The sequence below is a fragment of the Balearica regulorum genome, chromosome 2 (assembly GCF_011004875.1).
Source record: "Balearica regulorum gibbericeps isolate bBalReg1 chromosome 2, bBalReg1.pri, whole genome shotgun sequence".
Taxonomy (NCBI): Eukaryota; Metazoa; Chordata; class Aves; order Gruiformes; family Gruidae; genus Balearica; species Balearica regulorum.
In genome coordinates this window covers 103,472-118,856 of record NC_046185.1, presented here as the reverse complement: position 1 = coordinate 118,856, position 15,385 = coordinate 103,472, and the positions used below count along the sequence as shown (strand labels likewise).

The window sequence follows — 15,385 nt, the reverse complement described above, 5'->3', positions numbered from 1 at the left end:
GCTGGCTGTGCAGCCAAGAGTCCCGCTCACATCCCCGCTCCGAAAACTCTCGTCCCGAGCCCCGGGCGCTACGCTGCCATTGCTCCCGACGCTCCCCCCGTGCCCACGGCCGTTCCGTGCCAGCCAGCGCCCCAGCGAGCTGTCGGAGCTCCTCGTTCGGAGCGCTGGCGGCGAGCAGCAGGCACCGGCTGGCTCTTCACCTGCCTGGCCACGCAGGATTTTCTGTGCTCTGTTACTTCTCAGCGGTTGAGCAGGAGACAGCCTGAAATATTCCACCTAACCGGCACCCAGGAGGCTTCTCCAAGCACTTGTCCGACTCGTGTGTGAGGCTACCCAGTACCCTTCCAGGTGAACCCAAATCCCAGCGAGAAGGGCCAGATCCAAACGCCCCCACAGCCCTTGGCAATCCCTCCGTCCCAACCCCAGGGCTCTACCCAAACAGCTGATTGACGCCAATCGCATTAATTGATTTAGCAGACGATTAAGAAAGGCAATGAAGTTTGCCTGGAACAAACAAACCCTAGGGGCATTTTACTGCCGAGATCCTGCTATCATCCACACAATCCAATCTTTTCCGACGCGCGCAACCCAGAGAGGTTCCCTCGGAGAGCAGGGCAGGGCCCTGAACCGCGAAGGGAACCCCGGCAGCCACGGGTGAGGCTCGGTCACCTTCTGCACGGCTGAAGAAACCCTCTCACCACCCAGCACAGAGCGGTCTGGGCAATTCCCCGTCAGAGACAATGCTGTTTGACCACAGGCCCTCTTGCTCACATGGAGAGGGAAATCCATCACCTCTATCTGATATCCATGTATTAAAAAAAACCCAAAAAGTTGCAACGGGTCCTACCTCTTCATCTGAGCTGTCTTCTTCATATTCATTCTGAGTGAGCAGACCCTCGTTTTCCTTCAGCGACGAATCATCCTCCAAAGTTTTCCTCTTCCTGGGAGCCCCTTTGGCCTGAAAGTCAGAAAAAAGTAGCTTCAGTAAGATCCCACCACGCGAGTCTCTGCACTTTTGCGTTCACTCCATCAGAGACCTTGGCTGGGCAATGAAATCTGAAGCTGCCACCACACCTAGTCTGCGGCCAGGTCCAAGATCACCACAAAGCACTTCATGCCCCAGCCTGGACAGCTCTGGGCCGTACAAGCTCTCGCTCTTAGGTCCTCTGGGACCGGAAGGAAGGAAGGAAGGAAGGAAGGAAGGAAGGAAGGAAGGAAAGGGCTCATTAAGCAGTGTGCACTTGCATTGCCTGGGACTGCATAGAGAGAAAGTCCATCACCTCTCTCCTGAGGACAGGTTGCCCGAGCAGCTCTCTGGCAGCTGCTCAGCTCGCACAAGAATTGCATTCTCGCTCATTGGGCCCCAAATTATTCTCCCTCTGCAGCTTCCATATCCCAGCCATCTCCCGGAGCTATTTCAAGACCCTCCGTCCCCCTTTTCCCCTGGAGCTCAACGCCACTGAGAGCACACAGACACAACCAGGGCAGAGGATGCAAGAACCCAACGTGCAAGGGCAGGCAGAACGGGGAAAGGAGTTCCCAGCAGCGCTGCTTCCTCTGAGCGAACACGAAAGCCAAGGAAGAGGTGCCCGTGTGGCCCCAGGCTCAGGAGCACGTCAGAATCCACACAAACTCAGATTGTGGAAACAGAAAAAATCATGCTGGAAAGGACCTCTGGAGGCCATAACCCAACCTCCTCCTCAAAGCGGAGCCAGCCTCCGAGTCAGATCAGGACGCTTGGGACCTCATCTGGTCAAGTTTTGAGGATGGAGACCTCGCCACCTCTCTGGGTCCTGTTCCAGGGCCGCGCAGCTCCGGTGGACACAAGCTCCCTCCTTCCATTCAAACAGAATTTTCCTTGCTGCGCCTCGTCCCCGCTGCCTCTCATCCCACCCCCTCTCATCCCACCCCTAGGCACCGCCAGAGCCTGGCCCCATCTCCTCCGCACCCCTCGTGCGGCTGCAGGCAGCAACGGGATCCCCCTCTGGCCCCTCTTGTTCTGCCCCAGCTGCAGGACTTCACATTCTTCATCCTTGAACTTCTCAAGGGGCCTGTCAGCCCTTTTCTCCAGCCCATCGAAGTCTCTCTGAACGGCAGATCTCCTCCCCAGCAGCTCCCCAGTTCATCCCAGACCCAGCAGGACTATTCTATCTGGCAGGACAAGCGCACGGGGGTTTCTGGTGCCTATCGTGACGCTATCACAAGAGCGGGCTCTTCCCAGCACCGAACGTCAGCAAAGGTCCTGCCTGCTGCTGGGCTCCACCACGTTTGCGCTCAGGACTCTAGGGCTACCGGACAAAGTGTTTGAGGCCGGGTAGAGCACACAACTCATCCCACCTCCATAACCTGAAGTTACTGGTGGGTTTCAAAGTGCTGGGCACATTTGGAGCCACTCTGAACGCCATTGGGAGAGACCTGGGCAGGGAACAGGCTGCAGACACAGCCCGCGAGGTGACGATGTCACTGCAATGACGCAACTCCCACCGTCACACGTGTCAGACGCCGCGCCAGGTGCGTCCGACTGAGGTTACACATGGGGAGCGGCGGGACCGACCTCACGCGCAGGGAGCTGAACGCAGCCTCTATCGCTTGGGTCACCCCACTTTTTTTCCACGCCAGAACCCGCAGCTGGCAGGACGCACGGACCACGCGCCCGTCAGCGAGACAAGGCCCGGGGCATGCCGCGGGCAGGAATCCGTTCCCTCCTCAGACACGGGTCATCAGACAGCGCCGAACATCAGACTTCGCCCACTCCTTGACCTGCTGTGTGGGTGCTGAATAAGCGACAGATCCTTCCCTGGAAAAGAGATTCTCTCTCCCCCCGCTCCCCACGCAGAGTGGGGGTAGGGGGAGAATGGGGACCCTGGCTAGATCGGGTTTACGGGAGGATTCAGTGAAATAATCGGAAAAACAGCCCTAGAAAACGTCCCTCGCGGGAGCAGTAAAATCCGCACAGTGTGTGATCACCTTCTGCTGTACGTACACACCAGCGCAGCTCCCCCGAGCCGCAGGGAGAGGGGTGGGAGAGAGCCTGGAAAATCCTGGGCCGGCAAGAGGATGAGATTACTGCAAAAACAAAAGGCTTTATTAAAAATTTTTTAAAAAGGGAGATTGGAGATAAGTTTTTTTCCAGGCTTTTGGCGCTACAATGGCTTTGGACTTGAGTTTCCATCTTTCCCTCGTTTCCCCCCTCTCTCTGCCGCCACGATGAGACCGGAGAAAGATCCCGCGCCACGAATCTGGGTTGCTGGTGCCACAAGCTGCCAGCGTCCTGGCGAGCGAAGGCCGTGCCGGGAGGTGGCACGCAGCGGCTCCAGCGCTCCCGCTCTCACCCCAGTGACGCTCACCCTCCCGGTCCACACAGTCAGGCAGAAAACCAGCGGCCCGCGGGCTCCCCAGGTCCCAAGGTTACTCTGAGACCCGGCACAAGCCAGGATCTTGCCCAGGATTCCTGCGAGAGACTCACCCTGGCCGGCACGTCTGCAAAGCAAACCAGACTCCCGCGCCCGAGGATTAGACGTAGCTATCGGCAGGTTCAAACCCTTCAGGAAAGCTTTGCCAGGAAAATAAGAAAGACCTCAGCTAGGACATCAATCACACCCCCAGCACCCTTTAACACTTGACTAAAGCCCAACTGGGAACCAGTAAACACGCGCTGAACGCTAAAACCATTTTACCAGAAAGAAGTCTGTCTGAACCAGACGGGGCTCTGCGGGGGCTCCGGGAGAAGCAAGAGGTACCAGGAGCGGAGGGGCCAGCAGGCCCACGAGCAGCGGAGCGCAGCGGCTGTCCCCTCCTCTCGCGGGCTTGTACGAAACGCCGCTCTGAGCCTTCCGGGTGACCCTGACGCGTGCAGGGCCGTACCCCTGGCCGGGTAAGGGTCTGACCGTGTCCCAGCCAGCCGGGCAGGCAGGGCCGGGCTGGTCCCTTCGCCTCGCAGGGGCTGTGCTCGGGCTCGGGGATAAAGCCGAAGCCTCGCTCCGCCGCCCGGGCGGCCCCATGCACAAAAGCTCGTTCCACCAGAGGGCGGCAAGCGATGCTGGACACACGGAAAAACCCCGAAAAACCCCCAAAACCTGCCCTGCCAGCACCCCACACCACAGCTGCTGCCACCAGGGCTTGGGGACGAGGACTGCCTGACCCCCCCCCGGCACCCCCAGACCTCAGAGGGGAAGCCGGGCAGTGCTGAGCGTCACCGACGGCCATCGCCAAACGCCAGCTGTGGCACTTTCGGTGGCTGAAGGGGGCACCTGGGGCAGGTGGGCACTTGGGACAGCACAGACAGGGCTCAGGAACAGGCTTAGCCATAGCCAGCGGGAGAAGGGAAAAAAAGATTGAAGCAGTCAGGTCCGTAACCTCCTCCCTCCGAAATCCTGCTCCCCACGTGCCGATCAGCTGAGCTTCCTCTACCCCAAAGTCCAACAGGCAAATTCAACAGAAGAGTTCAGAGGAACTAGAAAAAAGGATTCATCTAAACTAAAGCACAGACCAGAGAGGCGAAAAGGAGAGGGAGAATAGCAGCACACCCTCAGAGCGCTCTGCTTTACACCATCGGGAGGGCGTGCGGGGCGGCAGGCAAACTGCGTTCGCTCAGACAAAGCACCACGAGCCTCTCCGGGACTCGGCCAGGGTGAGGTAACAGCTTCCCAGTACAGGCAGGGCCGGCTCTCCCCAGGAGCGCTGCAAAAACACATCGCGTACCTGACCGCAGAGAGCCTGATGCCAGCAAAGGCGCGAAGGAGAGGCAATACCTTCAGTTACGAAGTAGAGAAAGGAACCATGCTTTCGGGAACACAAGCCCCTCAGGTGTGAAAGAGAAGCTGGACTGAAGGCTCCTCTATCCCAAAGCTCCTCCCCGTCCTCCAGCCAGATACATGTGTGTAATAAAAGGTAGCAGCTCTGCCTGCACCGGTCCTGCCTATTGCCTCAAGCTATCGCTGCTGTGGCACCCGGACCAGGCAGCTTTGAAAGACCGGCTCGGCAGAGCGCTTCGCAGCTGCCTGGAGGAGCTGAGTCGGCAAGGGAAGCGTCCCCCACCGTTTCCAGTCAGCAGAATAAGCGTCAGAGCACGCTAACGGCCCAGTTAGATCCTCCTCTTCCTCCCCAAGCCAGGAGCTGCTGGAAACTGGATTAAAACATCAGCAGCTCCTTTGGCTCCCCTTCCCCTAACCAAGACCTGCTCACCTCCCACCATAAAGCTCCCAAAGCGTTCCCACGCAGTTCCTCCTCGGTTGTGGAGAAAAGATCAGAAACTCCCGGCCTGCAGTTTTCCGTCAGGAAGGGAGAAAGGTCCCTGCTGTCCCAGCGATCCCCAGCCACAGCGGAGCAGAATCTCCTCGGCGGAGCGGCAGACAAGCTGGAGGAAGGGGATGGGTGGCTGGGTGCTGCGGGGAGCGGGGCTACGAGCAGCTCGGTAGGTGACGGTGCAGCAGCAAGACCAGACGCCATCAGGGCCAGGGCAAAGAGGTGACAGATCCCGACATGGAAGCAGCCCCAGAGCTGAACAGGTTTGGGAGCAACAGCACGTGCTTACGTGAGCCAAAGCAGCCGTCCCTCGTGCTCGGGGGGCTGCGAGGTTTCTCTCTCAGCTCTACCAGGCGCCCCACGTGCGCAGGAGCGGCGAGGGAATCTCGCTCCTCCGTGCCAAGCCCAGACCTTGCTCAGATCGTACGGTCAAGGCAGGGAAGAGCAAACAAGCAACACGCACGCCATAATTCTTCCTTTGCTACAGCGAGATGGTTCTTGGATCTAATATTGTCAGCTGCTCTGCTCACCCCATGGGCAAAACAACTAAATCCTCAGTTTTACACACGGAAAAGGACGATACCTAAGGGAGCGGCAGTGATCCAGCTTGCAACGCGGCTAGAAACGGGATTCCCAAATTCGCAGCCCTCTGAGCTCCAGCGTACTCGTGCGGGCCGTTCTCCAGGACGTCTCCTCCTCCACTTCCCTCCAGCGCCTCTCCCCCGACTGCTGCTGCCTTAGGCTTGCGAAGAAAGCCAAGGTGAAGCCACACCATTCCTTCCGAAGAGCAGGGCCTCAGGTACCACGCTCCCTGTCAGAGCTGGTGCAGTTTAAGGGCTGAAAACACACGTTGACCCCGTTGTCAGCTGTTGAGCTTTAAAAAAAGTTTCTGTTCTCAGGCAACCTCTTGCAATTGCAAAAACTTGCAGAAAAATTGCAGCTCACTGCTGAGCAAATGTATGTGCACACCTCAAGTTTGAGCTTAGATGTAAGATCCAAACCAACGTCTTCTGAGTGGAAATGGTGTGGCCAGCAGGCCCAGGGCAGTGACCGTCCCCCGGTACTGGCACTGGCGGGGCCGCACCTCAAAAACTGGGTTCGGTTTTGGGCCCCTCGCTGCCAGAAGGACATGGAGGTGCTGGAGCGGGGCCAGAGAAGGGCAACGGAGAGGGGAAGGGTCTGGAGCACAAGTCTGGTGGGGGAACTGGAACAGGACGGGAGGAAACGGCCTCCAGTTGTGCCGCGGGAGGTTCAGACGGGAGCTCAGGAAACATTCCTTCACCCCCAGGGCTGCCAAGCGCTGGAACAGGCTGCCCAGGGCAGCGGTGGAGTCACCGTCCCGGGGGGATTGAAAAGCCGCGTCGATGTGGTGCTTGGGGACATGGGTTAGTGGTGGGCTGGGCAGGGCTGGGGCAGCGGTTGGATCCCTCACCTCAAGGGGCTTTTCCAGCCCCGACGCTTCCATGATTCTACACGTGTCACTGTCGTCTAGTGCCGACGCGCTGCTCAGCCAGACTGTTGTATCTCTGTAAGATGAATCTCTGCGAGAGCTGAAGCCCTGAGGATGGGGAGAGGTAACTCACGCTAAGACTGTCGGTGCAAGTAACAAGCCTGACATTTTTCACCCTGCGGGCACACATCAATTTGTTCCACGTGACGGGGCTGACAGAACTGCGAACAGCACAAAAAGATGAAGCCTGGCCTGGGAAGAGTCTCGCTCACATACCAGACTCAAGAACGAACCCATCTCAAGGCACAGACAGCTCGCCAGAGTGCCGGGCAAACTCAGCAGGTTAGACATTTATTGCTTCAGCTTTCCTTTGTAGCGCTGTTGTCCAGCGTGTTTGAGAGATGGCCGGGAGCACAGAGCCCCGCACCAACCTCGGCTCACCGCCGAGCGCCACCCTCCGCACCCCGGTAACACCAACACCGAGCCGGGACCGGTGCGGCGACTTCGCCAGGCACCCCAGGCACGCCAGGCACTGAGTGCCACGGAGCAGCACGTCCGCTGCTGCCAGGAGCTGCTGCTGGCACCAACGGCGCTGCCTTCCTCCCATGGCTGCTAGAAACACGTCCAGGGGACAACAGGCAAGAAGGCTCTGCAGAAATCAGCCCGCCACAACAGAATCTGTGGGCTGCTTTTCTATTTCAGACTGGTGCGGCAAACACGAGTACGAATGAACCCAGAGGAGAGGGGGAAAAGCGACACAGGCCTGGGAGGAGAGCTGAGCCCGGGGGCTCCTCCGTCCAGGCCCCACACGCTCCAGCTGGCGAGCCTAGCTCAACCCCGGCCGGCTGGGTCCTGCTCAGAGGGGCTCAGCTGAAGGCAATGCAGAGCCACCGAGAGGGGATGCCGTCCAGAGGGACCTGGGCAGGCTGGAGAGGTGGGACAATGTGAAGAAGGTCATAAAGATCAACAAGGGCAAGGTCCTGCACGTGGGTGGGGGCAATCCCAAGAACAGCTACAGGCTGGGCAGGGAACGGATGGAGAGCAGCCCTGGGGAGAAGGACTTGAGGTGCTGGGGGACGAGAAGCTCAGCACGACCCAGCAATGTGCGCTGGCAGCCCAGAAAGCCAACCGTGTCCTGGGCTGCGTGTCCAGCAGCGTGAGCAGCAGGTCAAGGGAGGGGATTCTGCCCCTCTGCTCTGCTCTGGTGAGACCCCCCTGCAGTGCCGCGTCCAGCTCGGGGGTCCCCAGGACAAGAAGGACATGGAGCTGTTGGAGAGAGTCCAGAGGAGGATGCAGAGATGATGCGAGGGCTGGAGCACCTCTGCTATGGAGACAGGCTGAGAGAGTTGGGCTGGTTCAGCCTGGAGAAGAGAAGGCTGCGGGGAGACCTTAGAGCCCCTTCCAGTCCCTGCAGGGGCTCCAGGAAAGCTGGAGAGGGGCTGGTGACAAGGGCAGGGAGGGACAGGCCAAGGGGAATGGCCTGAAGCTGCAGGAGGGGAGATGGAGATGGGATGGGAGGCAGAAATCCTTCCCTGTGAGGGTGCTGAGGCCCTGGCACAGGGTGCCCAGAGAAGCTGTGGCTGCCCCTGGCTCCCTGGCAGTGTTCAAGGCCAGGTTGGATGGGGCTTTGGGCAAGCTGGGCTAGTGGAGGGTGTCCCTGCCCATGGCAGGGGTGGCACTGGGTGGGCTGTGGGGTCCCTGCCCACCCAAACCACTCCGGGGTTCTGGGATTCTAAGAAGGAAAACGCGCACAGGTTCAGTGACAGGCGCTGGGGGAGAAGCAGAGAGGAGCTGGACACGGTACGGCAGCCCAGAGCCCTGCGAGGACACTCGGAGCTGCATCTGAACGGACAAGAGCCGGAGAAGGTCCCCGGTGCAGGCAGGGAAGAGTTAAGCAGCTCTCACCGATGCCCCCGCTCAGACCAGGGCAGATCTGTTTGAGGCACTGGGTGCCACAGCGGGGACTCTCCAACAGAGCAGCGCTGAAGGGGCTTCCTGGATTATAAAAGCAGCAAATAAACATTTCAGCCTGGCCTTCGAGCGCAGGCCACCGGGCTTTTCCCCAGGGGCTCCGAGAGCAGAGTCGGACGGCTCGGCTCAGCACCGGGGCTGCCAAGGAAGAAAGCACAGCTTGTCAGAACGCTGGAAGTCATTAAGAGGAAATCTAATCCGACAAGGACAGCCTAATATTTACACAGCCCTGCGAGCTAGAGAGGCACTAAGAACGGGGCTTTGCAATCTGCTGACAGGCAGGTGGTGGAAGCAGTGGCCTTTCTCGCTCCGGGATCCCGAAGGGAGCTGGGACAGCACAACTCAGTTCAGCACCTCGCTGCTCAGGCCGGATTAACACTTCTCCACGGGCTGAGGCGCCAGCGCTGGCTCACAGTTCAGCACCTCTCTCGCTTCTGTCCTCAAGAGAGGCTGCTTTCACTCCTCTGTGGGGTTTTTTTAAGCCCCAGGGACAAGACTTCGTACATTCCAACTTCCTAATAGCATCTTCTTGGAGAGAGCTGCAGATAACCACCAGGATCGTGAGAGGGAGCACAGCTCCGGAGAGGCACCTCATCATCTCTCCACCAACCACGCTCGAATTCTGCACAGGGACTAACACGTCCTGCACTGCTTTGTGTTTCGTCGTCCCAGGAGCCGTCAGTCTTCCCCTCACTTCTCCAGGCTGGTCGAACACAACAGTCAAACACTGGGATACTTCACGAGATAAAAATACAGACCTCTGGCAAGGGTATTTCAAACACCAAAGCATTCAGCGAGCGATAACCTCCCCTGTATCGAAACGGTTTCTCCCTTGCCACAGCCACGGCTTCCACGGATGGAGCAGGAACAACTAAGCCCAGACCAGCCCCAGAGCATCGGCTTGACTTCGGCACTCTCCAAACCTCTGGCTTTCACCAAGAGAACATCACAAGTTTTACGGAAGCCGTGAGAGATCACGATTAAAGGAGCCAGTTGGCAGAACAGCACCACAACCCCTCGCCAAGAGGTGCGACATCAGCAGCGTCCTCTCTGTCCATAGGTCAGAGCCCCCAGCTCTTCCTGTAGCTGCAGCCAGACCTCTCGGCGAGGACCGTGACGAGTCCACAGAAAAGCCCTGGCAACCCGAGCAAGGCAGGCTCCTCGCTGTCTGGTCTCTCAGCAGGAAGCTCAGAGCAGCCACAGAACATCCGCAAGCTTTCCTGTCCTTCCCCGTCCACACACCGTCCTCCTCCACCAGCTCCCCGATGCTCTCCACGGTTCTCTGGCAGAGCAGAGACCCTCCTGCCAATTCCTAAGCGCGGGACGCATTCGGCTGATGCCCAGAGCTCTCCTGCGTGTAGTCCAGAAGCTTCTGGAAGCAGCAGCTTGGGAATCCTCCCCAACCTCAATTAACTTGCTGGACAGCCAGAAGATACCGAAAGCGAGAGACCCGGGACGTGCACAAACCCTTCCGCAAGCGCCCCAGAGCCTGGCTCGAGCGACACGCGCAATGATGGGCCATCCCCAGAGAACAAAGTTATCTTTAACAGCAAGGCTGAAACTCCGACCGGGAGGAGCAGGAGGCTTCTCCGGCACCAGCTCAGGCGTCCACGCGGCCAGCAAGGCACAAGCAATGCTGGAGCAAACGGGCATCAGCTGGGAGGTCCAGAGGCAAGTTCAAAGTCAAGTTCCATGAGACAGGATGAGATCTTCGGCTTTGGAAAACGGGCAAGACAGCCGTCCAGGCTAGAACGAGCACGCTCAGCAGAACACACACGAGGGCTGTAAAAACCAGGCCTGGGTCTCTAAGAGGGGACTTCTCCTGCCGAAAGCCGCCCTTGACCCTCCCAGCCTCCTCTCGCCACTCCCTGTGTGCCAGCTCTGCTGCTGACACATTCCCTGGGGAGTCGATTCAACCCGCTCGCCTCGCAGAAGGGAAACGGCCTCAGCAGGAGAGGCAGCTCTCGCTCACGCCGATGGGGTGACCTGCCTCGAGGAAACCTCTTCCGAGACGGAGCAGAACCAGCAGGAGAGGACAAGGCTGGAGACGGGGAACATCCCGGCCGGGCAGCCCTCAGGGAAGATGCCGACTGCAAAGTCCGCTGACCTGCTGTGAAAACACGGCGTCGGGGAAGGTGCCAGGGAGGGTCCGCGCTCTGCGTTCGCACTTCGTTACTAACTGCGAGGAGCAGGAAGAGCTGGGGGCTGTCACCGCCACACGTAACGACGACAGCTCTGCCGCTTCTGGCACTGAGGCATCACGTCCCCGACAGTGCCACGCTGTATTGGAAATGAATGCTGTGTAATTTGCAACATGTTTTAAGCTTAGGGCTAAAAATCAATTAAATTTCTGAGAATGAGCTAAACAAAGGCGGAAGGGACTGGCCTCCGGAGATCCCTGCTGTTCAGGGGTACCCGTGCACAGGCAGACTACAAATTCAGCACCGCTCCCAGAAGTGCCAGAGCCACCGCGCCAGCCCAGCAAGCAAACCCGACGCCTGAGGAATGACTAGAAACTTCTGGACGAGCGGTAAAATCCCCCAAAGGAGCAGGGACAGCCCCCCCTCTGAAAAGGCTGCGAATGGAGGAGCGAGTTAAAGCGTTTCCTCTCACCGGGGTCAAACCCCGCAAGGTCTCCCTGGAGCATTTTAGGGGCACAGCCCTGGGTAGCAGCATCCCCCGTTCCCCAGCAGGGAACGTGGCTTGGAGGAGATCCTGACGGGCAGCCGAAGCCGCGGATTAACATCGAGGATGCTCAAGAGTCTTGTGTTTCTCTTTGCAGTGCTTTCCTCCTCCTTTTTGCATTCCAGTTAACTAAAAACCTGACAATTCTGCTCTGCCGGAATAAAAACTTGTCTGGTGGCACCTGAGGACCGTTTAGGGTTTGCACATCACTTTGGATATAGCAATCCTGCAGTGAACTATGCAAAATTCAGGAAAAAAGCGGGTGCTTGTGGCAGCGGGGGGAGGCAGCGCACACGCGAGGCCACGGAGCGACGAGCAGAAGCGCTGGCACAAGCAAACACGACAAAGATCAGCAAGAGCGAGAGCGAGGTCTCGTGGGCATCCCCCCACGCTCCCACGGCAGAGGAAGCTGCGGCGCAGCAATTAAAACTCGCAGCAGGTCTCAGTTTCACACCCATCGCACTAACAGCGGCTCCGATGCTTGACAAGCCCTCAGGTGCAGCCCCGGACCCCCCAGATTGACTAATCCTCCCATCCTACGACAAAAAATAATCCCCCAGCAGGCTCTGCTGTCCCAATCGATCCAAGTAGAATTTCAGCTTGCCTTTTAACCACGTTTTCACAACTCCAAGTAAATTGAGCAGGTATGCCCACTGCAGAGCCGATGAACGGAAATCAAAGGTTTAAAGAGTCTGTAATGAAGAGACCAGAATCTGAGAAATCTCTTTCAAAATTAAACCTATCTATCCAAGGCAAATAAACAGCTCTCCAACGCCAGCAAGTGAAACATTTCCTAAGCAGCAGCTAGTTCTCTCCATCCTTGCCCCAAAGCCCTAAGTCTGTGTTTGAATACGTGGGAATTAGACCCGGCCTGGCGTTCTCCTTCCTCAGGCCCTGCGTGTCGCTCCCTCGTCTCCTCCCAAGTTTCCTGCCCACGAAGGGGCGAGCGCCGTCCCGCAGCTAAGAGCAAAAGCGGGACACTGTAGAGCAACGGCCAAGGAAAACCTCGGCATGCTCCTGGGGAATTCGTACTTGGTAATTTTACCTCTGCCCTCCCCAAGTTCCCGGGCAGTTTCGATGCAATGTAAAATTCTAAATTGCACGCGGCATCAAAACCATCGCGTCGCCCTGAAAACTGTCTGAACCACACTGTAAGGTGGCAGGTTTCAGCCCATTTGCTGTGGGTGTTCGGCAAAGGCCCTGTGAAGAAGGAAGAGAAGAACACCTAGCTGCAGGAAGCCGTGTTCACAGCTCATCGGAAAGCGCGGAGGGGAGACGCGACTCCAAAGGGACGCAGGCACGGACGGATTTTCGTCCTTGCAGGACTCCAGAGAAGTGAAGGGTCCAAAGAGACCAAACTTCTGTTAAACTTGGCTCTGGGAAAGGGATGCCCTTGCCAGGAATGTTCCTTTTTTCCCCAAACAGAAACAACAGGTAAACGTATTCCTGGCCAAGTCCGATGCGTCTGATGGCTTTTCCCTCTGCAAAACCCCTTCGGGATGCTTCCCCCACGAGAGGAAACCGCAGCAGTCAAGTGGCTGCTCCGTCTCTAACGTTCCTGGTTCAGGAGAGCTGCGGGCTGCGTTCGGGAACTCTTCACACGCAGCCCGGCGGCACAGGGCGCTCCTGCCCGGCAGGAACGGCACTACCTCCTGGCCTTCGGCGAAGACGCCGTTGCCTTGGCACAGTGAAGAACTCAAAGGCAGAAGGAAAAGCAGGAAAGGAAATTGGTAATCTGACTTCACCGAGATGTCACTGCAAAACCAACAGGCTGTCCCGGCCCAAAGCAGCAAATGTTTTGGGTTTGCGTGGCCAGGTTTTGGTACTGGGGGGCTACGGGAGTGGTTTCTGTGAGAAGATGCCAGGAGCTTCTCCCATGTCTGACAAAGCCAACACCACCCAGTCCCGAGACCGACCCGCTGCTGGCCAAGCAACGGTGGCAGCGCCTCTGGGGTAACAGAGTTGGGGGAAAAAAAACCCAGGAGGAACTGCAGCCAGAGAAGATTTGAGAGGAACAGCTCTGTGCGCACCCAGGGCAGCGCAGGGCAGGAGAAGGGCAGGAGGTGCTCCAGGTACCGGAGCAGAGATCCCCCTGCAGCCCAGGGAGGATGATGGTGGGGAGCAGAGATTCCCCTGCAGCCCAGGGAGGATGATGGTGGGGAGCAGAGATCCCCCTGCAGCCCAGGGAGGATGATGGTAGGGAGCAGAGTCCCCCTGTGCTGCTGGGCGGGGGGGAGAAATGGGGGGTGAAGTTGGGCCCAGGGAGAAGGAGGGATGGGGGGAGGGGTTTTAAGATTTGGATTTATTTCTCATTATCCTACTGTGATTTGATTGGTAATAGATTAATGTTTTCCAAGTCGAGTCTGTTTGCCTGCGACGGTAATTGCCCAGTGATCTCCCTGCCTGTACCTCGACCCACGAGCCTTGCGTCACATCTCCTCTCCCCGCCCAGCCGAGGGGGGACAGGTCAGCCCACTGCACCAAAATCGGGACGTACAGTGCCGCAACAGAACCAGGGTTTGGGATCAACCCCCCCCCGTTCTCCTCAGCGTCTGCCGTTACTGCTGTAGCTCTTCTCTAGGCTGTGCTACCCGCACAGAGCGCGCGCACGCACGGAGCATCGCGTCCAGCTTCACCTGGGCTGCAACGACAGCGACGGATCCCAGCACCTACGGACGCTTTCTTATCGACGTACAGCACTGCTCGCACCCGTTTTGGGACGAAAGGCTGAAGAACCGGGTGGGGTGAGCTCAGAACCAGCCCCAGCTCTGGCAGACAGATGGACGCACGATGCGCTGGCAGTCAGTCCTGGCAATTCTACGTGGCCGTGTGGCAAAGCAGAGCGGAGAGCCAACGCCGAGGAAAACGGCCCCCGTTACCAGCCAAAACGCCTGCGTGCTGTAGGGGACCAAAAAACCCAAAAGCCCTGCTGCCACAGAGCAACTTCTGGGCTGGATCAGCCGCCGGGCCCAGCCCACGCCGCGGATTCGTAAGGACGATGACGAAGGTGACGTCAGTGTGGAAACGTCGGCTGTCGATGGGACAACCCAAGCAGGACGGCTGCCGAACACCAACACCGCACCCGAGGCACCGCCACGGCATTCCTAAGCGGGTTACTGGAGGAACTTTCTACTAAGTTGCTACTCCGGCCCTTGGTAAAGCTCCCACCCACCGTCCAAGCGCGCACCCAGCCCTAGCCAGCCAGGATAATAACGAGGCGCTTTTTGTTGGCAAGCCTGGGGCGTGACGCAGGGCGAAGGGGGCTGCCGAGCCCCCGGTACCGGGGATCTGCACCGTAACGCCTCAAAACCAACGCCAGCATGAATCTCCATCCGTCCTCGAGCCCACACCCTCTGAAACAGAAGGGAAGCTCCGTCTTTGTGACAATTTTTAAAAATCTACCCCCTCGAGAGAAGCATCAATCTGCCGCGGGCTCCAGACGCCCAGACTGGCACAAAAGCCTTCTCCCCGTTAAGAAGCAGCCAGCGCTGCGACGCTCAGCGCCGCGTCTCATCCCCGAACGCACGCCTGGAGCCGGGAAGCGGAACCGTCCCCTAACGTCGCACGGCTTCCTCCTCCCGGTCACACATCCCGACTCCCGGCATCAGGAGCGCGGGCGCTCAGCCGGTGGGGACTCTCTCTCCCCCAGCACCCCGGGGTTTCTCTACCCCGGGCGCAGCTCCGACTCCTCGCACCGGCCCAGCCGTGCCACGCGGCACAAGCTCACTGGGCAAACTACAGAAAACCGGCTAAAACCAACCAACGGGCCCGGTGCCGGAGAGCGGTGAGCTCGCGGCACGCCTCCCCCGGCAGAGCCCTCCTGAGGATTCGCGCGCACGGGCTGCCTTTGGCTTTTTCTCCGCAACTTATAAAGGGGAGGGCACCGACGCCAGGCTCCAACACCGGGGCACGGGCGGTGGGTTCCTCGTGCCCGCTCGCCCTCCTGCAGGCAGGGGCAGGCAGGGGTGGGCAGGGGCAGGCAGGGGGAGGGCCAGGGGCAGGCAGGGGAGGCAGGGGCGGGCAGGGGCAGGCAGG

At 58.8% G+C, this 15,385-nt stretch overlaps 2 protein-coding genes across 2 annotated transcripts in view; one reads left to right on the top strand and one right to left on the bottom strand.

Moving 5' to 3' along the window:
• The window catches only part of LOC142600269 (casein kinase II subunit alpha-like), a 170,977-nt gene that overhangs the window by 52,488 nt on the left and 103,104 nt on the right, over positions 1-15,385 (top strand). The window lies entirely within an intron of this gene.
• The window catches only part of BOP1 (BOP1 ribosomal biogenesis factor), a 65,953-nt gene that overhangs the window by 49,671 nt on the left and 897 nt on the right, over positions 1-15,385 (bottom strand). The window contains exon 3 of the mRNA XM_075743005.1: positions 848-958. Coding sequence (XP_075599120.1) covers positions 848-958 — 111 coding nt within the window. The remainder of the gene's footprint in view (positions 1-847; positions 959-15,385) is intronic.